Consider the following 23817-nt stretch of genomic DNA (forward strand, 5'->3'; position numbering starts at 1 on the left):
TCAGGCTGATCTGGAGCATTGGCCTCTCCCCATTGTTCCTGGGGACAGTCAGTCTCAGGCTCCTGATTTGCCATCGACCCTTCCCCTTTCAGTGCTGGGAGCTAGCCAACCAAAACACCCCCACTGAGTGTTAGTAAGGGGGCAACAGTCCCCTTACATTTAGGTAGCCCATGCAACCCCCATTTGCTTTTTATTTGCCTGTATTAGTATTATGGGAGGGGGACACAAAATATTCTGCTTAGGGCCCCCAATGGGCTAGCATTGGCTCTGAGTCCTGACTTGCCCGCGGCTGACCCCAATGCTGGAGCGCTGCTGGGGGGTGGGCTGCAAGGAGAGGCTCAGCCAGAGCAGGCACCAGCCTCCAGCGCAGCGAGGCTCAGGCTGGTAAATCTCCAGCGGGGGCGGCGCACAAACGCTCCTCCCCGCCCTGTGCTGCCCAGGGCGGACACCCATCCTGGGCGGCGTCGCTGCCGTCTGCGGTGCCGGGGAAGTACCTGCCCGGGCGGACCGGCCGCAGGGGGCGCTGTGCAGCGCTGGCCGCCTTCCTTCCTCTCGGCCGCGGCGCCCGCCCGGCCTTCCTCGGAGCCGGAAGCAGTGGCCTGGCTGGGGCCAGAAAGCGAAGGCGGCGGTTCGGCCGGAGGTGAGTGTCCGGGCGGGGATCGCTGGGCTCCACCGGCCGCTCCCCGCAGCCCGGGCTGTCCAGGCGGCTCCGCCCGGACCCGGCTTCCCAGCCCTGACGCGGGGTCGGGGCCGCTGGGTTCTGTTCCCAGCTCCCTGCCCGGGCTCCGGGCCTGGGAGAGGGGCCCGCGGCGTCTCCCTGCCTCCCGGGGCAGCCCCGCAGAGAGCGGGACACTGGGGCTGGCGGAAAGGGGGGGGCTAGGAGCGTGGCCCGGGCTTAGCGTGGCCCAGGGCAGTTGGGTTTCAGACTGACCGCGGGTTGGGGTCTTCCCAGAGGGTGAAAGGGCAAAATCCTGGATGTTGATAAGCGCGAGAGGGTCCGAGACGAGCCGCGAGAACGAGCAGAGAAGGCGAGAACCTGCCTCAGGGTGATAGGGGAGCTCCTGGGGGCTGCTTAGCTTAACAAAGAAAAGGCTAAGGGATGACTTGGTCACAGTCAGTTAAGTATCAGGGTTCAGAGTAACAGCCGTGTTAGTCTGTATCCGCAAAAAGAAGAACAGGAGTACTTGTGGCACCTTAGAGACTAACAAATTTATTAGAGCATAAGCTTTCGTGGACTACAGCCCACTTCTTCGGATGCATATAGAATGGAACATATAATGAGGAGATCTATATACACACATACAGAGAGCATAAACAGGTGGGAGTTGTCTTACCAACTCTGAGAGGCCAATTAATTAAGAGAAAAAAAACTTTAGAAGTGATAATCAAGCTAGGCCATTACAGACAGTGTGATAAGAAGTGTGAGACAGTGTGATAAGAAGTGTGAGAGTACTTACAAGGGGAGATAGAGTCAACGTTTGTAATGGCTCAGCCATTCCCAGTCCTTATTCAAACCGGAGTTGATTGTGTCTAGTTTGCATATCAATTCTAGCTCTGCAGTCTCTCTTTGGAGTCTGTTTTTGAAGTTTTTCTGTTGTAATATAGCCACCCGCAGGTCTGTCACTGAATGACCAGACAGGTTAAAGTGTTCTCCCACTGGTTTTTGAGTATTTTGATTCCTGATGTCAGATTTGTGTCCATTAATTCTTTTGCGTAGAGACTGTCCGGTTTGGCCAATGTACATGGCAGAGGGGCATTGCTGGCACATGATGGCATATATCACATTGGTAGATGTGCAGGTGAACGAGCCCCTGATGGTATGGCTGATGTGATTAGGTCCTATGATGATGTCACTTGAATAGATATGTGGACAGAGTTGGCATCGGGGTTTGTTACAAGGATAGGTTCCTGGGTTAGTGGTTTTGTTCAGTGATGTGTGGTTGCTGGTGAGTATTTGCTTTAGGTTGGGGGGTTGTCTGTAAGCGAGGACAGGTCTGTCTCCCAAGATCTGTGAGAGTAAAGGATCATCTTTCAGGATAGGTTGTAGATCTCATCATAAAGCTTATGCTCTAATAAATTTGTTAGTCTCTAAGGTGCCACAAGTACTCCTGTTCTTCTTTTTAAGTATCAGGGGAGTATAGTGCATCCAAGGCATATAAGGAGCACATTAAACCATCCCAGAATCCTCAACATTCACAACAGAATTAAAGACAGGCTAAAAACAGAGATGGTTGTGAAAGAGAATTCCAGACCTTGACCTCTTTAAACTTTGACAAGTATCAGGGGGTAGCCGTGTTAGTCTGTATCTACAAAAACAACAAGGAGTCTGGTGGCACCTTAAAGACTAACAGATTTATTTGGGCATAAGCTTTTGTGAGTAAAAAGCTCACTTCTTCGGATGCGCATCCGAAGAAGTGAGGTTTTTACTCACGAAAGCTTATGCCCAAATAAATCTGTTAGTCTTTAAGGTACAGTCAGTTAAGTATCTGCATGAGGAGCAAATATTTGCTAATGGGCTTCAGTCTGGCAGAGAAAGGTATAACCCATTCCAGTGGTTACTGGAAGTTGACACTAGCCTTATTTCCTGTCTGAATTTGTCATCATTTTTAACAGGGGAGTTAACCTCTGGAAGAAATTACCAAGGGTGGGTGGGGATTCTCCATCACTGCCAGTTTTTAAACTAAAATTAGATGGTTTTTAAAGCTATGCTCTAGGAATTATTTTGGGGAAGTTCTGTGTCCTGTGTTATACAGAAGATCAGACTAGAGCAGTGGTGGGCAACCTGCAGCCTGTCAGGGTAATTTGCTGGCGGGCCGTGAGACAATTTTGTTTATGTTGACTGTCCGCAGGCACGGCGGCCCGCAGCTCCCAGTGGCTGCGCTTCGCCGTTCCATGAGAGCTGTGAGAAGCGGCAGCCAGCCCGCGCCACTTCCCGCAGCTCCCATTGGCTGGGAACGGCGAACCACAGCCATTGGGGGCTGTGGGCAGGTGGCCATGTCTGTGGACCATCAATGTAAACAAACTGTCTTGCAGCCTGCCAGTGAATTACCCTGCAGGCCACAGGTTGCCCCACACTGGACTAGAGGATTCCAATGGTCCTTTTTCTGGCTTTGGAATCTCTAAAGCAACATGATTTTTTTTCTTCAATGGAAACTATGCCTTCAGTCTGGGCTGTGTTTGTAGACACTGTGAGCCAGATTCTTCCCTCACTCTTTACAGCAAGCACCAGTCCCATTGAGATTAGGTTTGTATTGGTTTACATGAGGGGAATATTTGGCCACTAATTAACTGATCCTGCTCCCTGATATCCAGATGGACTTCTTTTTGTGTGATCTAGTGGCTTGCATCCTGAGTTCTACCCAAACTCTGTCAGAGTTCTTGTATGGTCTTGGACAAATCACTTGATTTCCATTTGGGTCTCCATTTTCCTGTCTGTAAAATAGGGAAAATATCTACTTTAAGTGCTTTAGGAATTGGTTAATTGATTTATATGTGCTTTAAAAATGAAATCTGAGAGCGCATACAATTTGCTTGCAAGAATGATAGTTACTCTCTGGTACAGACAGGCAGTATTTGATATGTATAACAAATATTTTAAGTACTTCCCTTGCCAAGTATAATAGCTTGAAGGGTTTTTATTTGGGGTAAATTCTTGGGATAGATACTGTGTGTTTTCTCACTTGATCCTGATCCTTGCTGCCTTCTATTAGTTTGCTAATGCCAATGCTGGCTTTAAAAAATGATCATCCTGTATTTTTGTTCAGTTCTTTGAGCCTAGAAACTGGTGGTAGATTCTCTTTTGAGCTTTTTCTAACTTTTCATCTGTTAACTCCATTAATGAGGCCATAGTTTATGGTATTTTTCTGACATTCATAGGATGCAACACAAATAATGGTATTCAAAAAGAGAGACTGACTTAGCTGTGTATATGTGAGTTTACAGCTCTCTGTGTTAGATGTGAAGATTATTCTTGGTGGTGTGGGGAAAGGAAAGGAAACCCTGCCTAGTATAACTTGCCTTACCTGGTATCCCTCTCCATCTGTGCAATAAGTTATGAGTGCAATAACGCTGGTTTCATTTAATAAATTCTGTCTCAAACAAGGTAACCTCTTTAGATTTGAGGCAAGAGAGTTGCAAAACTGATCAGATTGTCAGACCAGTTTGGATTGCATCCATTGTTTAAGATGATGGGAAACCTTCCTCCTATTAAGTGATAGTCTGTAATCATAGAGAATTAGTGAGGTCATAATATTACAAATGATTAATGGAACCACCTTGTCAGAGGCAAAGTATGCCTCTTACAAATGTTTAGCACTGCACAGCCAACAGCTATTCATGAGCAATGTGGATTCTGTTCTGTCTCATATCAACAGAATGGTTAAGTTCTGAATGCCATCTTCAGTGATGGAAAAGATAAAAAATATATAGTTTGGGAATCAGCGGTTGACATTAGAAGGTAATCTTTTGATTTGCAAGTTCTAAACATGGAACCCCTTTAAGTCATTTTTCTGCTTATAATTGCATTGAAGCTATAGCATCTTGTTTCCATACACTTCTATAAGCTACAGGCGATGAGAAGAGTGCTAGCAAACTGCGTTTCTCTACAGATCCTGTGAATAAATTTTAATATCAAGAGCCATAGTTATCCAAGTCCATGACTTTATATTCATGTTATTTCACTTTTGTTGTAGCATCAAAGGACCACAAAATTAGTCTCAATACCATGCAGAGAACTTATTCACGTATTAAGTACACTTGATAAAACAGTAGAACTATTTTGGTGATGGCCAGCAAATGAGTCTCTTGCCCACAGTACGTATACGCCAGTCTGCTGCTCGTTCCATGTTCCTCTCCAGTTTTTCCTCACAATTAAACTTTTTCTGGAGTTTCACCAGGTACTAGTGAATGAGAAGGGAAATACCATGTAGGTCTCAGGTTTTAATGTTGTAAATTAATATGCTGTGCTGGTTTTCTTTTGTTTGTTTTTTAAATCATACTACAAATAGTTTTGCTACTAAATATCCATTCCATGGAAAATCTTTGGAGAGGAAGTGTACATGTTTTCAGTTCAGTGAACTTAATTAATCCAGAACCTCCAGAAAAATAACTTTTTGTATCACAATAGTGCCCAGAAGCCCAAGTTAATTTCAGAGCTCAGTTGTGTTAGTGGCTATACAAACACATAGTGCAACACCAATGATCTCTTGCTTTCACCTGTCAAAGTGGAAATAAAAGTAAATATCAGAGTAAAAAGAGGAGGGATATTTCAGTTGTTTAACAATAGTATGGTTGTGTAGCACCATCTTATCCAAAGGCCTCACAGCATTTCTACAAACACTAACTAATCTTCATGACCATTTTATGAGGTTAGAAGATGCCTTAAAATAAGGCACTGAGACTTGACATGGGTCACTCTGCAGATCAATGGCAGAGCCAAAAATAGAACCCAGGAGTCCTGTTTGGCCCTGCTTTTGAAAGTATGCGTATTTTTAACTTTAAGTACATGGCTGCTCCCATTGAAGTCAATAGGACTAGTATAAATAAATCTAATCCTGCACAAAGTGTTTTCAGGATCAGAAGAGAGGCTATGCTTAAAGCAGACAGACAATCTTAGGTACTTGTATCATCCCCTTTACCGCCATATCTGAGCACCTCCTAATCCAGGAATCGGCAACGTTTGGCACGCAGCCCGCAAGGCTAAGCCCCTTGGCAGGCCGGGCCAGTTTGTTTACTTGCCGCGTCTGCAGGTTCGGCTGATCACGGCTCTCACTGGCAGCGGTTCACTGCTGCAGGCCAATGGGAGCTGCGGGAGGCGGCGTGGAATGTGCTCACCGCGGCAAACCGCGGCCAGTGGGAGCCGCAATCAGCCAAACCTGCGGATGCGGCAGGTAAACAAACCAGCCCGGCCCACCAGGGGGCTTACCTGGTGGACCGTGTGCCAAATGTTGCTGATCCCTGTCCTAATCTTTAATATAAATCTCACAGCACCTCTGAGTATGGGAAACTGTGGCATAGTGAGCAATGCAAATCTGTAGCAGATCAGGAAATTAAACCTGGTTTTCTGCATCCCAGACTGGCATCCTAATCCATGAACCATCCTTTGTGTGTCATAAATGACACTTGCTCTGTATTTACTTATATCGATACAATATCTCTAAAGTATTATTTTGAGAAACTGAATATAGCTGAGAAGTATTTCAGCCGAAATAAAAAATAGTGTCAACAGATGTACTGGCTCTTTAAATTATTTAATAAGCTTTTTTTAATTACACTCATTCACTATTTGCCATCTGATGTTCAAGGGCAATCACACCTGGGGCCATTTAAAACATACTCAATAGAAATGAGATCCTTTTATTAGTGTTCTACCTTGGACTGTGAATACATTTTTGGTTATCATAATTTGCCTCCTGTTCAAGAAATCTTACTTTAATAAGAAAAGCCACCAAAAAAAATTTTTTTTTTTTTTAACCAGGACATGCACCCTCGGGGGAGAGACTACATGCATAACTGAGTAGCTCCCATCTAATCTCCTAAGTAACACTAAGTATGCAATTACTTAATCATAAAAGATTGTCAACATTCTCTCCAAGCAAAGAGAAACTAGCTAGAAAGCTTCAGAAATTCCCAGAGGCCTAAAGAAAGAGTAATTATATCCAGCACCAATGACTGGAACTGAAATGAAGTCTTACAGACTTCAGTTATTGCTGTGGGGGGTTTTTTGTTTTTGTTTTGTTTTCTGCTTTGAACAAGAACATTTTCATAGATTTAGGTTGACAGCTAAATAATATTTAATCACAGTTGTTATTGGCCAAGTGATTAGGAAGTTTAACTGTCACTAGTAAAGAACTTCTATGCCTCAAGGAAAAATTTGGAATGAAAATCAACTATTACTAAGGGCATTAGCAAGAAAACAGAAATTCTGTTTTTTTGCATTTCATGTGCTCTGTTTGAATGTATTACATTTTGCTTATGTAGCACCTTCCAATGTAACGATCTCAATATGCATTACAAATATTAGTGTAAACTTGCAACATTCTTTGCATTGTTATCCCCAAATGCAGTGGTCCCCAACTTTTTTGTGGCCAGTAGCACATTCATGTTTTCAGAAGAGAGTGGCGGGTGCCAACAATTTTTCAAGGCTTATTTTGTATTTGTACATTAAATAATACAAAAAAATCATATTTAATATTACATAATATATGAATCCATAAGGTAAAAAAGGTAATTTTACATATAAAAGGTATTAATTAAATTATTTGGCAAAATTAAGGAGTTTTTTCAAAATAAATATCATAAACATTCGGACCATTCCGCTTTGGGGACCACTGGCCAAATGGGATGAAAGTGAGTGAGTCACAGAGACTATGGACCTGATCCTGCACCCTTCTCTGGATATAGTGCGCATTAAAGTAGTGAGTAGTCCCATTGACTAATATGCCTTGTAATAATGTTTATGGGATTGAGCTCTAAGTAAGGTGCCCAAAGTCACATGGCAAATTTGCGGCAAAGATTGGAATTGGAATGGCAATCTCTTGACTTCCAAACCTGCATCTGCATCAAAACCATCTCCTTCCTTGCACTGAAGTAATTGCCTCTGCTGGCAACATTGTATAGATTGGAGGGTTGAAACAACAGGGTTAAATTTTGGTTTAGTAACGCCATATAAGGAATATGGCAGTGGTCCCCAACGCGGTGCCCGCGGTCACTATGGTGCCCACCGGGGCATTTACGTGCGCCCGCCTAGTGCCCAGCAGGGGAGAGAAGCCGGGGACAGAGAACTCTGGGGCTGCGGGCGCCGGTGTTCTCTGTCCCTGGCAGACGCGGGGCTGCGGCTTCTCTCTGGTTTCGAAGCTTAATTTTTCTTACAGGTAGATTAAAAAAGAGCAAATTCACATGGTAAGGTGAAAGTAATTGCCGAATAATTTAATTAATACCTTTTACATGTAAAATTACCTTTTTTTATCTTATGGATTCATATATTATGTAATATTAAATATGATTTCATATTATTTAATGTACAAATACAAAATAAGCCTTGAAAAATTGTTGGCGCCCGCCACACTCTTCTGAAAACATGAATGTGCTACTGGCCACAAAAAGGTGGGGGCCACTGGAATATGGTATTGGAAGAATATTATTCCATAACTATTCTGGCCTGTTTTCATTTTATTGATTTTTCTTATATCATGACTAGTCAATATGTATTTTTCTTTTTGTCAGCCCTATACATGAGGCAGAGAAATAATAGTACAAATGTATAGAAAATTCCAAGTGTCTAGTATCCATGACTTCAGATTGTTATAACAACGAGGAGTCTTTGTGGCACCTTAGAGACTAACAAATGTATTTGGGCATAAGCTTTCGTGGGCTAGAACCCACTTCATCAGATGCATGGAGTGTAAAATACAGTAGCTGGTGTATATACATAGTACATGAAAAGATGGGAGTTGTCTTACGAATGGGGGGGGAGGGGGGGGTTCACTCTAAGTAGACAATTCAATTAACAGTAGAATACCAAGGGAGGAAAAATCACTTTTATAGTGGTAATGGCCCATTTCAAACCGTTGACAAGAAGGTGTGAGTAACAGTAGGGGGAAATTAGTTTTTGTAATGACCTATCCACTCCCAGTCTTTATTCAGGCTTAATTTGATGGTGTCCAGTTTCCAAATTAATTCCAGTTTTGTAGTTTCACATTGGAGTCTGTTTTTGAAGGTTTTTTTTTGTTGAAGAATTGCCACTTTAAAGTCTGTTATTGAGTGACCAGGAAGACTGAAGTGTTTTCCTACTGGGTTTTGAATGTTATAATTCCTGATGTCAGATTTGTGTCCATTTATTCTTTTTCATAGAGTCTGTCTGGTTTGGCCAATGTACATGCCAGAGAGGCATTGCTGGCACATGATGGCATATATCACATTGGTAGATGTGCAGGTGAACGAGCCCCTGATGGTGTGGCTAATGTGGTAGGTCCTATGATGGTGTCCCTTGAATAGATATGCGGACAGAGTTGGCACCGGGGTTTGTTGCAAGGGTTGGTTCCTGGGTTAGTGTTGTGTGGTGTGTAGTTGCTGGTGAGTATTTGCTTCAGGTTGGGGGGCTGTCTGTAAGCGAGGGCTGGCCTGTCTCCCAAGGTCTGTGAGAGTGAGGGATCATCCTTCAGGATAGGTTGTAGATCCCTGATGGTGCCCCAGAGAGGTTTTAGTTGGGGCTGTAGGTGACGGCTAGGGGCGTTCTGTTACTTTCTATGTTGGGCCTGTCTTGTAGTAGGTGACTTCTGGGTACCCTTCTGGCTCTGTCAATCTGTTTCTTCACTTCACCAGGTGGGTATTGTAGTTTTAAGAACGCTTGATAGATCCTGTAGGTGTTTGTCTCTGTCTGAGGGATTGGAGCAAATGCAGTGGTATCTTAGAGCCTGGCTGTAGACAATGGATCATGTGATGTGGTCTGGATGAAACTGGAGGCATGTAGGTAAGTATAGCGGTCAGTAGGTTTAGGGTGGTGTTTGTGACCATCGCCTCCTTCCCATGGATACAGATGATGATGATGTCTTCAATGTAGCGCGAGTAGGGGTGTTGGGGGACGAGAGCTGAGGAAGCTTCTAAGTCAGCCATAAAAATGTTGGCATACTATGGGGCCATGCGGGTACCCATAGCAGTCACAGGCACAGATTGTTATAGTGACTAATACATCTCTTATATTGATTCTAGAAAGACTAGCAAGGTACATACCAAATATGTAGAATATAAGTTGTATACAACGTGTAGAGAGAGAGAGAGCAATAGGATTTGTTACCTCCTTAAATTTTTTTTCTTTCACTAGTCACTCTGAGTGTAACCATTTACTGTGTGATTCTGCCTTCCTTGTACATCCGAAATGCTTGCTGACTTCAACAGGAGTCTTGAGTGCAAAAGAGATTTAGGACTCGTCGTGTGACTTGTAGATTGGGCATCTAAATTATTTTACCTAAACTTGGAGTTTTCTTTTGTTTTACTTAAAACATCTTTACCATGTTACAAAAGTTTTTAAGTTCGAATGTAGACTCTTATCTTGCATAGATAGTCTAAAGAAACGGCTATTGGTATTTTGAGCCTTTTGGCAGGGGGAGGGTAAATCATGAGATGTGTTGCTCTGGTCTGACTGAGATAACCCGTCTAGTCTCATTGCTTCATGGTGCAGGAGTGCAAGTAGCTTCACAGCATCAAGTTACCTGCTGGTTAAAAGTTCAGTTGCAGTTTGATCTTAAAGCACAAGAGGCAATACTGAGGGGCCTTTGGAGTCCTAAAATGTAACCTGGGCCTGCTCTCTGGACCTAGGGATGTGACTGACAGAGAAGTGTTCAGCATTACATTCTCCATTTTTATCAGAGCAGCTTTCCCTGTTGGTAGCAGTCTGAGTAAATTTGATGTAAATTGTGACAACCAGCACCAGCCATCAGCAGCTATCAGGAAAAGCCATGCCTGACTACCCAACTCAGAAAGCATCTCTTCAGCTACTGCCCCCTAAGAGGTGAAGTCTTCAGGCTCCTGTCAAATAGTCGTCTGTAGGACAAATCTGAGTGCATCTTACAGTAACTCCTCACTTAACGTCGTCCCGGTTAACGTTGTATCTTTGTCGCTAATCAGTTAGAAGGTGCTCCTTTAAAGTTGTGCAATGCTCCCTTATAACGTTGTTTGGCAGCCGCCGGCTTTGTCCACTGCTTTCAGAAAGAGCGCCTGTTGGAGCTAGCTGGTGGGGACTTGGAACCAGGGTGGACCGGCAGCCCCCCCCCCCATCAGCTCCCATAAGTTCCCTGTGCAGCAGCTGCCCAGCAGGCTATCCCCGAGCAGTTCAGCTGTCCCTCCCTGCACTGCCATGCGCTGCTCCTGCCCTCTGCCTTGGAGCTGCTCCCGGGAGCCTCCTGCTTTCTGTGCAGGGGATGGGAGGTGGGAGGGGAAGAGGAGTGCTGATGTCAGGGTGTCCCCCTTTTCTCCCCCCCCCCCGCTCCTGTATCCCATCTCCACAGATCATGGGGGGGGGGGGGGGGCAGAGCTCAGGACACGGAGGGAGCTTGCTAACAGCAGCTGCTGTCTCAACTTGCCGATCTACTTATAAAGGCAGTGTACTTGGAGTGGGGTCAGCGTACTTAAAGGGGCAATGCGCCTCTCTCTCTCTGTCACACACACGGTGTTTGTGTCTCTCTCACACACATGCACACCTTCTCTTCCCTCCCCCGCCCCCCGCACTTTGGAAAGTCGAGGGAGTGGTGCACTCCAGTGGGATAGCGTGGGTTCATCATTACATTGTTTCCACAGGGAATGTTTGCAGCCACTTTTGTCTGTCAAAAAAAAATTTCCCTGGAACCCAAACCTCCCCCCCCCCCCCCCCCGACATTAATTCTTATGGGGAAATTGGATTCGCTTAACATAGTTTCACTTAAAGTAGCATTTTTTCAGGAACATAACTACAATGTTAAGCGAGGAGTTACTGTATTTTACACACAGGCTAAAAACTCTACACAGTTCCTTAAAAAGAGAAGCATTACGGAAAATAATTCTGAGCTTGTTCCACTTTGTTTTTGTTTTTTTTTAAATAGTTACTGTGGATTTGTAGACATATGTATGCACTCCAATTTAGTTTCAGATGTTCAGTTAATTGAACAAAATATAGCCTGAGCTGCTTAGTTTGGTATTGCCTTTAGTTACCAAGAATAAATGGCCGACGTTTAGGCCACAGTGTGCGTATAAAGCATTCCACATAACTTGTCCAGGCTTCTGAATTGCAGACAAATTCTGGTGGCTCTGGTCTATGGACATGTTTATTGAGTAGGTAAACTTGAAGAGAACAGTTCTTCAATTCTATGCCCTTGTTGCTGGGGAGGTGGATACCACCCCCTTTCAAAGCTATTCTGATGACTATAGCTGTGTGGTGCTGGGCTAAAGGAATATCATGGCTGACAAAACCATCTGTATATATGAGTGCTAATATGTGACCAGAGAAGTATTGTTCAGGAGGGAAGGGGATAAAAATTTGAGCTGAATATCTGGGAAGGATTCCTGAGACTTCTAGACTGGAGAATAAATTCCCAGTGAAGTGGCGAAGAAAGGGTTAAATTTGACTTGGTGTTGGGAATAACCTGCATTTTCAAATCTATCCTCTTCACCTGAACTACAAGCAATTTAAAATTCCCCTTGCAGGGAAAGTCCCCAGGAAAGAATCATGCTAGCGCACATGCACTGCTTCCATAACTAAGTCGCTGTTAGTTCATTTCATTGTCTGCCCCAGCTCAGCCAAGGGAGAAGTGTCTGATCCTACAGTAAAAGAGATTAGGTTTATGTCTGTCTCCCTCTGGTATGCTGCTCCAGTACTGCTGTTGTGCAGGAGTTGGAGTACAGGTGCAGTATTGGAGGACGAGGAAACAGATGCACACACAAAGAATAAAGGATCTCAATTTTTTTTATAAAGGACATGAAGGAATTGTTTAAAATTAGGGTGAAGTAATTGTTAATTTTCAGTTGTTCGTCTACAGCTACACTGTAAACTTCAAGATTTAGAAACATCCTCTCCCTTGTGGGGAGGGACTTCCCTTTAAGACAAAATAAAACTAAGGCCTTGTCTGCACTGGCACTTTACAGAGCTGCAACTTTCTCATTCAGGGGTGTGAAAAAACACACCCCTGAGTGCTGCAAGTTTCAGCACTGTAAAGTGGCAGTGTAGACAGTGCACCAGCGCTGGGAGCTACTCCCCTCATAGCTTTAACATTGCTAGTGAAGACATGCCCTAAGTGACTGGGTGTTGGAAAGAACCCCACCGCAATTCACTTAAAACTGACTTGATTAATTTGTTTAAAGTATTCTCTCTGTGCCTGACGTTTCCCCATAAAACAGAGGTAAAGCAGATGGCCACCTTTTATAAACCTCTTCAAGGTGTGCAGATGGAAAGCTCCATATAAGAAAGGAGTATTAGTTTATAATTTAAATTAGGGATTTTTCTGTGCAATAATAGGATGCTGATTGGTTTCATTGACTCATCCATTAAGATGACTCTGATGTTTTTCCCCATAGACTGAATGGTTCATAGATACTCTGGTTACGGGAAAGCAATTCAAATTGGAGAGGAATAAGTGTAATGCTTCAAACTCCTGTAGAAACTGTGAAGTGCTGTAAATGATAAATTGTTAGGATTATACTGGGTAAAATCCTACTCTCCTGGAGTACTACTTTAGTAGGATTTTCCAGAAGGATAAAATGATGATCACAAGGAAGAGATCTGTCTTTAACAGATGCTGCTCTATAAACTAGCTAGAAGTGCTTTCATCACAAGTATGAGCAAAGGCCTACTCTATTTCTTTTCTTCCTTTCAGCTTGACTTCTTGAATACCTGTGTGTCATGGTTACAGGATTAGCTGCATCCCTGTCTGTTTCCTCATCTCTTCTGAGTGCACCCCCTTAGGTCTTATGCCTTCCCTTTTCCTGGGGTGGAATCCTGTCATTCTCTCTCAAATTAGGCACTAGTCTACAGTACTAGGGCTTGGCTACATGGGCGTTTTACAGCACTGCAACTTTCTCGCTCAGGGGTGTGAAAAAACACCCCCCTGAGCGCAGCAAGTTACAGCGCTGTAAAGCGCGAATGTAGACAGTGCCCCGGCTGTAAGTTAATCCCCTCGTGGAGGTGGAGTACCTGCAGCGCTGGGAGAGTGCTCTCCCAGCGCTGGCGCGCGACCATACTCGCACTTCAAAGCGCTGCCGCGGGAGCGCTCCCGCAGCAGCGCTTTGGAGTTTCCAGTGTAGCCATGGCCCTAGTTCTTACCCTGAAGGTTTGATTGGGTTTGGGCAGTTGTGGTTTTTCCCTTCAGGAGCTGTGACCAGTGAATTAATAAGCCAAAACAGCCTTCTTAAAACAGAAGTATTGTTTGTATAACAATAGAAACAAAATATTTCAGAGAAAAGGGTCTTAAAATAACAAAAGGTCTACATGCGTATCTAGCTTACCTAGAGTCTAAACGCCTTTCTGAGGGGATGCCAGGAGTCTAATTCCTGAAGGCCCCACACAGCAGACTGGTTTCTCAGGGCTGGTCCCCACTTAGTCCGGACTTCGGACTAAGGTACGCAAATTCAGCTACGTTAATAACGTAGCTGAATTCGAAGTACCTTAGTCCGAACTTACCGCGGTCCAGACGCGGCCGGAAGTCTCCCCCCGTCGACGCCGTGTACTCCTCTTGGCGAGCTGGAGTACCGGCGCCGACTGTGAGCACTTCCGGGATCGATCCCAGAACATCGATGGCGTGCCGCCGGACCAGCCGGTAAGTGAAGACTAGGCCTCAGGCTATATGGCAGAGGTGGGCAATCTACGGCCCGCGGGCCACATCCGGCCCGCAGACCGTCCTGCCTGGCCCTTGAGCTCACGGCCAGGGAGGCTAGCCCCCAGCCCCTCCCCCACTGTCCTCCCTCCCCCACAGCCTCAGCTCGCTGTGCCCCCAGCACTCTGGGTGGCGGGGTTGCAAGCTCCTGCCGGGCAGCGCAGCAGCGTGGCTGGCTCCGGGCGGCGCGGCTGCCAGTCCTGCTGCTCTGAGGGGCATGGTAAGGGGGCGGGGAGCAGGGGAGTTAGATGGGTCAGGAGTTCTGAGGGGGGCAGTCGGGTGGGAAGTGGGAGGGGCGGATGGGGGCAGGGATCGGGCTGTTTGGGGAGGCACAGCTTTCCCTACCCGGCCCTCCTTACAGTTTTGGAACCCCGATGTGGCTTTCAGGCCAAAAAGTTTGCCTACCCCTGCTATATGGCCTCACTAGAGAGTTTAGTAAACTCTCTAGTGACAGGAGAGAGTCCCAGTGATGGTGGCTCTCCCGCAGACATAGCACTGTCCATACCAGCGCTTAAATCAGCATAAATTGTGTCACTCAGGCGGGGGGGGGGAGACTAATTCACACCACTGAGGCCTTGGCTACACTTACCCGCTAGTTCGACGGCTGGAAATCGAACTTCTGGGTTCGACTTATCGCGTCTAGTCTGGACGTGATAAGTCGAACCCGGAAGTGCTCGCCGTCGACTGCGGTACTCCAGCTCGCCGAGAGGAGTACCGCGGAGTCGACGGGGGAGCCTGCCTGCCGAGTGTGGACCAAGGTAAGTTCGAACTAATTCGAACTAAGGTACTTCGAACTTCAGCTACGTTATTCACGTAGCTGAAGTTGCGTACCTTAGTTCGAATTAGGGGGGTAGTGTAGACCAAGCCTGAGCAACAAAACTTATGTCGACTTAAGCTATAATGTAGCTGTAAGGTCAGTCTCAAAAACCTGTGTCCCCGTGAGTGTGATTCTTTAAGCCCTCTTGAGTCTTCTTATTTTTCTCCCTTCCCCCTTCACAGGTACTGATTTGTACCTGGAAAAGCCTGTCTGACCAGTCTACCCAGGGGGGCTCACTGAAGGATCAAGGTGAATGGCTCTTGCATTGTGCCTCAAATGTGTACTGAGAAGCCTATGTATGGATCCACCCTTCCTCAGTGCATTTCCTGACAATTCCACAGCAGTATTAACTCAGTATATGCATTCAGTAAATATCACAATAACCAGGTCAATTTCAAATGTTAATAAATTATTACAGAAAACTCCAGATCCATCACACTATTGATCTTATCAGTATCTTAAGTGGTTTGGTACTAGTCCCTTTTAGAAGCATTACTTATTATTCAGAATCTGCCTATCAGCACCTCAGCATGCCTGTACAGAATATAAAAGCACACAAGAGATGGTCTCAAACTTGAGAACTACACCCCATCCTGCCAACTTGGCCTTGCCTAGCTTTTGAAGCAACTGACTGAATGGCTAGATTAGACTTTGCCTTTGAGTTCAGCAAACTCAAACTGTCAGTGATGGAGAATTCCAGAGATAAGAGCCTACTGAGAACCCCCAATCCTAGTTCTACAAATCCAGTGGCTCTTAACTTGAGCATCCCAGGAGATCTCAGTGCCAGGTTGAGTGTGTGCATGTAGGGTTGCAGTTTTCTAGTAGCCTGAACCCGAAATCATAGAGTAGTATAAATTAAACAAGCACCTTGAATTAAACCTGTAAACCACTTACTGTAGTATAATATTCCAAGTAGTCTATCCTAAATGACATATCTCAGAACTAATTGATATGAAGTTATTAAAATTCCACCACTCAGACTACACCAAAAAAGTGGATATTCCTTTTAAGTCCTCCTGCTGACAATTATAAATAGTATAGCCAGATCTCCTAGAAATTAGCACCTGGGAACGGAAAGCCCTATTACATTTTTCTATACCATTCCCTACACCAGTGGTTGACTGATAAAGTATATCCCATAAGACCATTTCCAATCTAGTTCTAAGTGACCCAAACATGGGAACTTAATGACTATTCTGGAATCTAATAGATTTGACTATTAGAAACTTTTGTTTTGTTGTTTGGCCAAAATTATACTACTTATCCCATTATTGTAGGTGGTGTTGGTAACGCCACCAATGCCTATATTTTAGCTTGCCTAACACTTTCCATTAGTAGACCCTATTTTTGGTAGCATTTCTGTAGTGTTTTGTGTTCAAAGCACAGCTCCAATCTGCTTCAGTTGCATCTGGGAGCACGCTCCTCTTCTGCAAATCTGACACACACACACACACACACACACACACACCCACCCACCCAGGTTTGGCCACTCAGAAAATGAGGAACACGCAATCACTGGCCACCTGCTAACATTTTGGTTTAAGAGGCAGGGATATCATCCAGTTATCCAGGATGGCATTCAACTTCCTTAACCATAAAACCATCCTGTCTCTTCCTGCAATCCCATGCTTCATTCATCATTAACCTTCTAGCTTCTGTAATAAGTGAGGCAGGGGTCTACAGGCAACAGCCTCACTCTGTACACAACTCTGATTAACCTCCAGAGCACATCCATCTTTTGTGCTGACTGAGGCAGGGGTCCAGTAAAATAAATAAATTAAAAAGTAGGTAGCTGAATTAAGTTCACACAGGCAACATTAATGTTGGCATTCCTTAACTTTTGAGTGCTTGACTTTTCAACCTTAACATTCTCTTCTTTTTTTATGTAATACCCTAGCTATGTTCCCTTGTGCCATGCTTCTGTGGACTTCATGTCCTTTGGAGAAGTGATAATATAAAAACAAAAACTAGGGGGGACCCAACCATCGTCATTACACATACGGGAAGAAAACCAATCTTTGTGAAATAATAAATGACAAAATTGGTGCAGAGAGACTTTTTCAGGCTTGTAAAAGTATTGTTAAAAAGGATAGGAGGGCTTTAAAGAAACTTACACCTCTACCTCGATATAATACTGTCCTCGGGAGCCAAAAAATCTTACCGCGTTATAGGTAAAACCGTGTTATATTGAACTTGCTTTGATCCACCGGAGTGCGCAGCCCCCCATTTCCCCCCCCTCCCGGAGCACTGCTTTACTGCGTTATATCCGAATTCGTGTTATATCGGGTCGCGTTATATTGAGGTAGCAGTGTACTTAAGTGATGAATATCAGAGAAGAGTTGGCAGTATCCCTAAAGCTTTGAACACTAGGAACTAGCCTTTATCGGCTTTATTGCTAAATGAATTCAACATGTTTGAGAGTAGCATTTGAAAAACTAACTTTGCTAACAATATTCTCCCTTCTGCAGGTAAATAGGATTCATTTCCTGTTTTGATGCTGTCTTTCCAGCTATATTGGTGGAGGTACAGAAGAGCAGGAAAGCAATTTAGAGTACTATTAGCTTGTGTCTAGCCTTTCCAGATCGTACTGCAAAAATTTGACCCTTATCTCATGTTTTGTAGATTCTGACTAAATTGAACGTCTTGTTGCTGATATAAAATCTTATCAGCCTTGCAATATTGTTTGACTTGCATTTGCAGTTGAACATCTACTTTGTTTCTTGTACTATTTTATTCACTGATGTACATCCAGAATACTCATATCAAATAATTTGAAACCTAAACCATGAATCTTACTTTCCTAAAAATGTCAAAGATGACTTACAGTGGCACAGAATGTGAAGCTGAGATTGCTTCATATAATAAAACGGTTTTCTACAGCATTTTTCATACAAACTATCTCAGAAGGCTTTATGGGGTAAATAATATTAGAGAGAGACCCTTCTAATAGGGAGAAAAGATGTTTTCTTTTGAGATTGAAATAACATGGCAAATCAGAGATGGAGCAGACTGCAAGAGTGGTTTAAAAACAAATTAAGGCTGCTTCTCCCTACAGGCTGTAAGATTGTGAGGTGAGATAGAAGAGAAGTTAGGGCAATAAAAAGGTAGTCCATGAGCTGAAACAACTTGGCTGAAGGTTTTACATTTCCGGACCCAGTGACCCCCTTTTTAAGTCCAAGATGAGGGCTGAGTGTGGGAGGGAGAATGGCACTGGAAAGCCAGCTTTTAGAATTCTTAATTTAACATATCTTTGTTCTTCCAGATCGTCTCCTCGGTACTCAGCTAGTTACTATGAGCTTGATACAGAGTGACAACAGCTATAGAGCCAGAGATCTGGAGACTGGCTGCTGTGCAGCCATGGCCAGTGCGTGCAGTGCTGGAGCTAAAGAAGACAGCCTAGGTGTCTCTGTCAGCAGTGGGACTGGAAACCTTCCAAACTCCTTCACGGAGGAGACTCAAGGATATGACGTGGAGTTTGATCCCCCCCTGGAAAGTAAATATGAATGTCCAATCTGTTTGATGGCTCTACGGGAAGCAGTGCAGACGCCATGCGGACACCGGTTTTGCAAAGGCTGCATTGTCAAATCAATAAGGTAAAGGAGTGCTCATAGGAATTGAATTTAGGAAGAATGTTGACCTGAGTGTAGCAGCTCTGTGGCAACATAACTAAGTGCAACTTGTGAGGGCAAATATATATATCTTATTGTTGGTATATTTTCAATGTGTTATGACTGAGCATGTCTTTAAAGATGTTATATTATGGGTGGCCTAGTTAGCAATGCCTATAGTTAATGTTGCCCCATTATAAGACCCTATTTTTAATTGCTTATATCTTTGCCAGACTTTACCTGTTCAGGCTGAAATTTCCATATTTGGTGTCTGCCTCAGAATGAAGTTTTCTGAAACTTTCAGTAAAAACAATTCAGCTGTTTCTCAGAATTAGGTTTCGGGGGGGCAGGGAGGATAAGATGCTCAGGCCATGAGCGTCAACATTTGTTGAGAAGCTCTAGAGCCTCCTTGCCTTGGAGCAAGGACTTGAAATTTGGCAGAGAGGTCACCCTGGAGTCATCCCTGTGAACATTTGCCCATCTTTGAGCAAGTTATGAGCCTCTGAAAATCTGTTTGTACAAGCTCAATAGAAACTTCTTTGGCAAGTAAATTCTCTGATTTCATCTGCATTAGGCATGCTGTGCGGCTGAGTAGGATTTTCAGTTCCTTCCTATAGCCAGGGGTCACTGTGACACCAGGTACAGGAATTGAGCAGGAAGATTACTTTGCTTTCGGTGCCCGACCCCTCCCACTCCATAGTGGTACCCAGGCAGTGAGGAGGATGCCTGCCTGGAATGCAGAGGGATAAGGAGTGGGGGGGGGGTGAGAAAACAGGCTGGGACAAAGCCATTGGGGGACTTAAATGACGAGCTAGGGGGTGGAAAGAACTGGAACAAAAGCAGGCTGGGGCTGGGGGGGGCAGGGAGTAGGGCAGAAGAGTCTCTTTCTATTGGAATACACTTGCCTCAGAACCTGAAATAGAACCCAGAATTCCTGAGTCTCAGTATTCCTCTGTCAGCAAGTAACTGTGGAACTGTCACATTCCGGGGTGCAGTCCAGACCAATGAGAAGTTGTCACTGCCTGCCCTGCAACCTTGGGTACCTCACAATGCTTTTCTGGGCTGCTCAGAAACAGCCTACAGGTCACACACTGTATGTCTCTGTATAGGTAGATACAGCCCTGACCCAGCAACTCTGACCCCAGCAGCCTGTCAGCAACACACCAGACATACTCTTGCTTCCAGAAGCCTTGGTTACTACTTGCTGGGTGACCCCAACACACTCCCAGTCCAAAATTTTCCCCCAGAACCTGTGTCGTGCACTGTACAGTCCTCTCCTGAACAGTTAAGATATTAGAGGTTCATTGCCCTTGTGACGCGTCACTGGTCAACAGTTTGCTACTTTAACTGGAGTTACCAAACAGCTGAGTTGAAACACAACATTGAATTAGTTTAGATTGTAGCTAAATAAACTTGTTTTATTTTTAAAGAGAGATTTTAAGTGAGTACAAATATGAGGTATTAAAGTCAGAAATGATTCCAAGAGAAATAAAGATAAAATGCTTTCTGGTAGCTAAAACTTAACAAGTTAGACTTGGTTCAAGGTAAAATCCTTACTGGTATGTTCCCAACAACATTGCTGACCAAATTCTGAGGTCAGGATCTCCCCCAAAGTCCAGGGGCTGGTTCCTTTGTTATCTTAGGTAAAAGAGAGAGATAGGGAGAGATGCCTTGGGGTGTTTTTGCCCCTCAGTTTTGTAGTCCAGCCACTCTTTTGAATTGGATTCTTCTGAGGAATACCCATCAAAGCAAAGTTTATTCAAACAGTAAAGACGGCGACATGGAGGCTGATGGTGAGGGTGGCTGCATGCTCTTTGTTCTCCTCTGTGTATGCTTGTCTCCTGCTGTTTCACCCTCTAGCTGGATCAAGGACCCTGTTTACTACTTGAATGTGTATTTACCTGAATTTACATATCTTTGTTTAGGATAGAGCAGCTTAATAACTTTTGCCTAGTCAGGACTGCATGAGTTTGAAGATGTGCTAACACCATCACACAGGAGGAATTCATAACTTTATATATAATGTTGCTACATACGTTTCACAAGCATTTCACATTTCATATTGAGCAGCAAGTTATTAGTTTTCAAACGATACCTTACAAGGTGTATTTTGTACCAAGATTATTACAGTAGTATGTAGTGTGTGAACACGGGTGCTTTTGGTCACAGGAAGCCATTAGTAAAATGTGCCCATCCTACATAGAGGATGACAAACTACTACTGCTCTCTGCCACTGAGCAAAGTGAGTAGCTGAGATCTGTGCTGGGGATTAGCAGGGTTAGTACCTTTAGATGACCCATGTAAAAATCAGTGGGCTTCCACTTGATAGAATTTGTGAGGGGTTTTAGTTTGCTTTTTAAAAAACATAGGAAATAACATTAATAAAAACTACATTAAAATGTTAAGGCTGCAAAATCAAGCACTCAAAAGTTAGTAAATGCCAGAATTAAGATTGCCTGTGCCACCTTAATTTGTCACCCTCATGTGTGCCCATTATAGAATCATAGAATCTCAGGGTTGGAAGGGACCTCAGGAGGTCATCTAGTCCAACCCACTGCTCAAAGCAGGACCAATCCCCAACTAAAGCATCTCAGCCAGGGCTTTGTCAAGCCTGACCTTAAAAACCTCTAAGGAAGGAGATTCCACCACCTCCCTAGGTAACCCATTCCAGTGCTTCACCACCCTTAATTATGATACAGTCTTTAATTACATGATCACATACTGTCTTTCCCGCAGGTTCCCTGCCCCATTCTGTGCATGGGATGGACAATGCTCATGGAATTAATCAGTTGTATTGCAATATGAGGCTATTGTCTGGCCTCACTCCTTGTAGAAGTTGGAAGATGTGTAGTGAATGGGGTGGGGAATTACAGGGAGAGAAAAGATGGTCTCATGGCTTAGGCAGTTTAATGCTGCCCTAGAGATTTGGATTCTATCCCTATCTCTGCCAGAGTTCCTATGTGACACTGGGCAAATTACTTAAACTTTTCACAGGTGGCCACTGACTGTGTTCCTCATTTTCTGGATGCCTGACTTGAGACCCTGGGATCTGATTTGCAAGAATGTTGAATGCTCAGAGCTGCAACTGAAGTCATTGGGAGTTGTATTTGAATGTGTAAAGTGCCATGTACTCTGAAAAAATCAGGTCCTAGTCACTTTTCAAACTTGACACCCAAATTAGTGAATACTATTGACTTGTTATGAAGATAGATGCACTAATGTTTGTGAAGCACTTGTACTATAGTGATGATAGCCATAGAAAAGCCATGAAGAATTTAATTCTGTATTCCTAACAGAACTTGAATGGTGAGCAGTAAACAAGTATAAAATGAAATATCGAATAGCTGCTCATTAAATGAGCACAGTCAGTCCTGTGCACTGAATAAGGCAGGGACTTACAGATGTGCGGGAGCGGGGAGTATATGACCATGTAATTAAAGACTGTTTTATAATGCACAGTTGCATAGGTAACCTTAATTCTAACACTTGCTTTTTTTTCATAGATCCCAAGGCCAGAAGGGACCGTTGTGATCATCTAGTCTGACTTCCTGCATAATACAGGCCATAGAACTTCCCCCAAAATAATTTCTAGAGCATAGCTTTTAGAAAAACATCCAGTCTTGATTTTAAAATTGCCAGTGATGGATGGAAAATCCACCATGACCTTTGGTAAATTGTCCCAATGGTTAATTACCTTCACTGTCAATAATTTACACCTTACTACTTTTGCTTTTGGGTGCATGACTTTGCAATCTTAATTTTCTTAATGTAGTTCTTGTGTGCAATTTATATACAGTATACACTTCTCACTAGAACGGAGTTTGTTATCCAATACATACCTGGATAACTTACAAGTCTTCGATACCAGGCTTTTCAGTATTTTTATATGAAGTTGGGCCAGGCCACTGGGAGTCAGGACTCCAGGATTTATTTCTGCTTGACTTCTTGTGTGCAGTAGCACCAGCACATATCTTCTGCTCAAACTAGTTTTAGGATTTTATGAATAAGTTTGCACAAGGAATCAAAACACTCAAAGGGGATATAGTATCTGTTGATCTTGCAAGCAGATCACCTAGATACTTAGGTGAATATGGAGCTTTAGAAATGCCTTAGTCTCCCAACCACTTCAAGGAAAAACAACTTCACTGAATAAAAAGGCAGATTTTTTTTAATTAAAATTTTCTGTCAGAGTTCTGTCACGGATACACAAGAGCTCTGCTATGTCCCAGCTTTTAAACAGGATCTTCGGAGGAACCGCTCTGTGTCAGACCCTCAAGAGGTCCCACTCTTCCTTGAGGGTAGGCCACATAGACTTAGCACCTATAAGACATCTGGGCTCCAGCGCTGCTGTTTCACACTGTGAGCTCTGCTCAGTGAATCCAACAGACATAGACTTCTGGTCAGAATTTTACTCTCTTCAGGGACCAGTACACCTCAGCAAGTATTTGAAGTGCCATCTGGCAGCCTTTCAAAACAGAGTCAGATTTATTAGTCAGCTGGAACACAGCATGAGGAAGTCCTTAGGTTAGCATCGAGGAAATAAAGATTAAAACATAGGCCATTCTGGGCAAGTCAGCTTTCCATCTGGCCAAGCTGCTATAGAATCTGCTTCTGGCTCTGGCTGGCTCTGTCTCATGGTCATTCCCAGGTGAGAGCTGCTGACCCCATCCCAAAAGCCAACTCTTATCCAGAGCTTGTTGGCCCATGTTGAGTTTACATGCTCTGCCTGCTAGAGATTCCCATAAGTGTCAGTTGCTTAGTCCTTGAGGCTTCCATTGTGTTTCCATTCTCCATTGATATAGGTTGGTTTCAGCCAGTCCTTTAATAACCCATTCATTCCACCCCACACCTAGGTGACCCAACATCTCATGTGTTTAAACCTTTTGTGCCCCCAGAAAGCGATGCAAAATACATACTGAAACTGAAGCGTGCATAGGAATCATAAAAATTATTACAGAAAATTCTCACTGGGTGAGAGGTTCCTCATATTCACTTTACTTTAGGATCCTTGCATACCTAAAACTGTGTTATTTTCCAATCCTTCTGCTCTTGAGAT

At 44.0% G+C, this 23817-nt stretch overlaps 1 protein-coding gene across 4 annotated transcripts in view; it reads left to right on the forward strand.

Moving 5' to 3' along the window:
• The first annotated feature begins 545 nt into the window (after positions 1 to 545).
• Positions 546 to 23817, forward strand: part of TRAF6 (TNF receptor associated factor 6) — a 33937-nt gene continuing 10665 nt past the window's right edge. The window contains exons 1-3 of one of the 4 annotated variants that reach the window (XM_034769663.1): positions 583 to 640; positions 15336 to 15402; positions 18416 to 18746. In XM_034769663.1, coding sequence (XP_034625554.1) covers positions 18445 to 18746 — 302 coding nt within the window. In that variant the 5' untranslated portion in view covers positions 583 to 640; positions 15336 to 15402; positions 18416 to 18444. Of the gene's footprint in view, positions 641 to 1093; positions 1118 to 15335; positions 15403 to 18415; positions 18747 to 22491; positions 23410 to 23817 lie in introns of those variants that run through there. The other 3 variants (XM_034769662.1, XM_034769664.1, XM_034769665.1) reach the window with 3 other exon arrangements.

The sequence above is a fragment of the Trachemys scripta genome, chromosome 4 (assembly GCF_013100865.1).
Source record: "Trachemys scripta elegans isolate TJP31775 chromosome 4, CAS_Tse_1.0, whole genome shotgun sequence".
NCBI classification, from domain to species: domain Eukaryota; kingdom Metazoa; phylum Chordata; order Testudines; family Emydidae; genus Trachemys; species Trachemys scripta.